Genomic DNA, 4384 nt, shown 5'->3' with positions numbered 1-4384 from the left:
AAACACGTAACGCTGTTAATTGCATCTTATCACATAGCCATTTTTCACAATTCTATTCTACATATAAGAATACAAATACGTGGGTGCATTAGATTCATCAAATCAGTCAGCCAAATCAAGCGTGTGGGACACGAAATTAAATATAATTTATTTTGGATGGTATTGTTGTTAAATCAGTCTCTTTCGATGGCTAATACAATATCTGCTAAGGAAGGGAGAAATCTGATGGATTGAGCTCAGAAAAGAATAACGCCGTCACTCACTATTCTTGAAACTTGAATCAACTCACATTTAAAATGTTAGGAATATTTTTGTTTAAATCTAATATTCCAATCTCTTTTTACATAATGTTGGCTGGAATTAATCTTATAAGTAATAGCATTATACTTTAATATTGATCCTCACTACTATTGCTTTTTGAGGGGGTGTTTTTAGTGGATAAAATAGTGACATTCTACCCTACCAAGGACACTTTTTTCGCCTAGGTACATTGAAGCCACACGATCAACAAGTACTTCGCAATTACTTTATTTTATTTTTTAATTTTCAACTAATACAAAATTTGCTACTATGCTGCCACGAATGATGCCCTAAGTACAGGGCACTATATATATAGGCCCCTCACGGGCAAGTCGGTAGGTCCGACCTACACAAAAAAAATAAAAATCGCACGAGCCCCGCTCCTTGTGTCTGTCCCGCTTGCCCTATACGTGAATCATAACCCATGCCGCCACATACATCGCACACTAAATGGCACAACACTTATACAACAAGGTTCAATGTCTATGTTTGCTCGTTTTGTTATCAGAAGGTAATTTTAATATCAATTATGCTATAGCACCTGCTGCTGAACATTGTGAAATATTTGGCACTAAGATAGCTAGTCCAACCATTTCGTCAAGATGAACAAGACGTATTCTATCATAAGTCGTTTTCTATCAAGAAAAAAGTGCATTATTTCTAGTAGTGGATCCATAATCAAAAAAGTGTTTGTGATTACTTCAGAAGAAGTAAAACAAAAGATATGCCCTTAGACAAGGCCAGACATAACATAGAATTTACACCTAGAAAGGGTAGACAATTAGTCGGAGCAGCAAGTGCTGTGCACTGTGCGCACAAGCAGTTGCCGATCCCAAGCCAACATCCCGAGTTTCCGAACGATGTCAAGAGGGCAACATCTGATCATCGCACATTGGCAAGTACCACACGCTGACAAATGGGCATGAACATATGCCGAAGTTTTACCACACACTTTCTTCTGATGCAGTGATCACCAAATACCAGTCTCACTCTTGTATGATGAATAAATAACACTCAAATATGTTTTCATACACAGCGCCATTAACATTTTATACTACAGGATCGTCTTATTTATGAAGAGATAAGTAATGCTGATAAAAATAAGTAAACCTGCCCAGTTTCAATGAGCCTCATAATATCCACCAGAGGTAACATGTGCTCTAGTGAGGGGAACTCCTCTAACAGTAACAGCTGATATTGCTTCGTTTAGCTTACTTGCGTGGTGAACGACTTGCTCGATCCTCTGTATCCCCACAAGATCGTGTTATTAATCCGTTTTAATCAATTAAAGAGATCACAAATGTATGATTTCACATTCTTGAAATCTTGATTGAGTGACAAAAAGGGATTTAGTTGATGGAACTGAATTGAGGTACATACCTTGTCATTTGTATAGATTTGCAACTGAAGCTTTTGATTCTGCTGTTTACTTCTCTGGTGACTCCCAAAGATGATGAAGGAGACAGTGGCAGCCGCGACTCCAAAGGAGAAAATAGCGCCAACTCCATTTAAACTCCATTTCCATATATTTAATCCCCAATTATTTTCCTCCATATCCATGTCTGAATCACCTTTTACTTTTGATGCACAACTCTTGCCGTCCAAGGCCTCCACTTTATAAGCCTCTCCATTTTCTTCAAACTGATAAAAGCCTGTACCTTCAATCTGAGGCATGATTCCACTTCTACTAGACTTGGGTGACTCCACTTTCATGTCGACAAATTCAGGCTCCTTCATTTTCTTGAAGAAAACTTGGGAAACCAGGTCTTCATCAGCTTCAGAAGCCGATCCGGTATTCAAAGGTTTGATCTTCTCCGGTAAAACTGATGGCATCATCTTAACCTCAACCGGGACTTGATTAGGTATCTCCTGATCACACGGTTTGAGAATTGTCGGTTCCAAGTGAATTGGGACTGGTAAAAGTTGATTGGTTGTTGATTCGACGAATTGTGGACTAGATTTAGTTGGACAGACGAAGTAATTCGTCTCAAGAACACTAGTTAAACCACTACTATACTTCCTAGAGTAGATTTTCTTCCCTCCATCATCATGGATTTCGAGAAATCCATCATCAGGTAGAAGTTCCCACTCTTCAAGATCCATTCCGCTTAAGGATTTCATTGAAGAAATAATGATTGATAGAGGGCTCAAAAGGGTATGAATCTTGGTGGTAAAAGAAGGTGGCTCGCATGGAGTGTAGTGTGGAATCCAATTGAGATTAAGCCACCCCCTTCTTCATGTCTTGTTGCACTATGTTGAATCGGCTTTTTGGAGGAATATAATGGAAAAGCTTATCCTCTATAAGCATACAAATTGACAATGGTCCATATGTCCCACCAAGGAAACCCTCGCTCTTTAATGATTGGATTGGGCTGCTACGTACTTTATTTTACAATTTTCTTTCTGATTTGTTGAAGGTTTCTACGATTAATAAATTGTTACTTTGCATAAGAAAGAAAAAGTCGTCAATACACCATATAGAGGAGATTCTTATCTTATTTTAGTCTCACTCTAAAAATATATTTATTGGTTGCTTGGTAAGTTGGAGAGGAATGATATTGACAGGAAAGTGGACCACAACGAGCAAAAGGGCAAAAAGATGCTATTAAAAATCAACGAACCTGTCCATTGTTTGGTATTTAAGTTGATTTTTATTTCTTTGGTTCGAGCAAATTACTAGACGGTTCTTTAGACAGCTAGTCTTAAAAATACGCCCATAAAATTTTCCACCTAATATGCATACTATAATTGAAATATTTACCTGTCCTACCATTTTGTACAACTAATATCCAGATAAAAGAAGAGAAACGTTTGAAATATATGATAAACGACCCATTTTGTCCATTTCTCAGGTATCCAAAAATGCTGATATTCATTATCATACCATTTCCAATAAAATCTTGTGTTCGTATGTCGGGATGAAACGTGTGGTTGGAACTGTTAGACGCAATTATTTAATTGACCCACTTGTCACAGGTACAACTGTTGCGTAATCGAGAAAGCGGTCTCCAGAAGACGCATGTTTAAAATGTACAAATACTGCCCCTTCAAAAATTTTCTTTCCCTCCATTATTTTCAACCACTCACAACAAAATAATCTTCAAGTAAATTTAAAAATCCTTCAACTTTTTAACCACACGTTTTCTAATAAACTACAATTCAAAAACTCATTTTCTTCAAAAATGGTTGTCAAAAAGGGCTAAATATATTCTTCTAGCAAGAATCAAATCCTTTACAAAAGAAAACCTTGCAATTTCCAACTCAATATTTAAAAAAATAATATCAAAAACCTCTGAATAAAATGGTTGTATACATTGTTTTATTTAGAATTGGACTTTGGTCCATAAACCAAGTGCAGCAAAACGGTAGTCCAAGCATTCTTCAAATTGCACCGGAAAGAGAATAAGCCGCAAACTCAGATTTTTTAACATAAAAGAAAAGCATAGAAGTGAATTGAAAAAGAAAACAAAACAACATCCCACAGTCACACCAAAGTCTACTACGAATTCCCAAAAAAGCATAAACCATGGAAAAAAGCTTACATTAGAATATCATGTCAAACTACCAAAAACTCATTAAGAGATAAAGACATCAACGAAGCCTCCTTGCCTCCCTCTCAGATTCGAGCAGGGTGAGTACGTCACCCTCCCTGACAGGTCCCTTGACATTTCTCATGATGAATCGATTCTGATCATCAATAAATTTCACTCTCACTTGGGTGACTTGACCTCGAGAGCCAGTCCTGCCCATGATCTTCACGACAATGGCATGTTTAATCTGTGAATCCATTCTACAAAAGAGTACGGTTTCAACAGTTTAAATTCACATTTCAACACAGGACAACTCAAACGGCTTTAGCAAAGCTATTCATAAAAAGCTATCAGGTAAATAGCATTGAGTTGCCTAAAATTAGCAAAAGTAATTAATTCTTCATCACATCTATCCAATGAAGAATAAGCATTCGTCTTCGTTATATATGAAAAATAGACTAGTATTCAAAATAATGAACAAACTATAGTTGACAATTAACATGAAGTGGAATGTACTTTACCTAAAGGAATAATTCTAGTTGTATTCACTAATG

At 36.7% G+C, this 4384-nt stretch overlaps 3 protein-coding genes across 3 annotated transcripts in view; all 3 read right to left on the bottom strand.

Annotated features, from left to right (window-relative positions):
- The window catches only part of LOC111380222, an 11587-nt gene extending 10245 nt beyond the window's left edge, over positions 1-1342 (bottom strand). The window contains exons 1-2 of the mRNA XM_023003721.1: positions 1282-1342; positions 1001-1178 (exon numbers count right to left, since the gene is read on the bottom strand). Coding sequence (XP_022859489.1) covers positions 1001-1178; positions 1282-1342 — 239 coding nt within the window. The remainder of the gene's footprint in view (positions 1-1000; positions 1179-1281) is intronic.
- LOC111380208 lies at positions 976-2577 on the bottom strand. Its single transcript, XM_023003704.1, has 2 exons — positions 1681-2577; positions 976-1543 (listed from the first exon to the last, which is right to left on the bottom strand). The coding sequence occupies exons 1-2, from the start codon at positions 2419-2421 to the stop codon at positions 1421-1423; spliced, it is 864 nt and encodes a 287-aa protein (XP_022859472.1). The 5' UTR covers positions 2422-2577; the 3' UTR covers positions 976-1420.
- Positions 2578-3593: 1016 nt separating this feature from the next.
- Positions 3594-4323, bottom strand: LOC111380216 (40S ribosomal protein S28-2). The gene has a single exon (XM_023003714.1). It carries the CDS (start codon positions 4087-4089, stop codon positions 3892-3894), a length of 198 nt encoding a protein of 65 aa, XP_022859482.1. The 5' UTR covers positions 4090-4323; the 3' UTR covers positions 3594-3891.
- Between the last annotated feature and the right edge of the window lie 61 nt (positions 4324-4384).

The sequence above is a fragment of the Olea europaea genome, unplaced genomic scaffold (genome assembly GCF_002742605.1).
Source record: "Olea europaea var. sylvestris unplaced genomic scaffold, O_europaea_v1 scaffold2107, whole genome shotgun sequence".
Taxonomy (NCBI): Eukaryota; Viridiplantae; Streptophyta; class Magnoliopsida; order Lamiales; family Oleaceae; genus Olea; species Olea europaea.
Note: the sequence above shows the minus strand (reverse complement) of the source record. Positions and strands in the feature narration are given on the sequence as shown.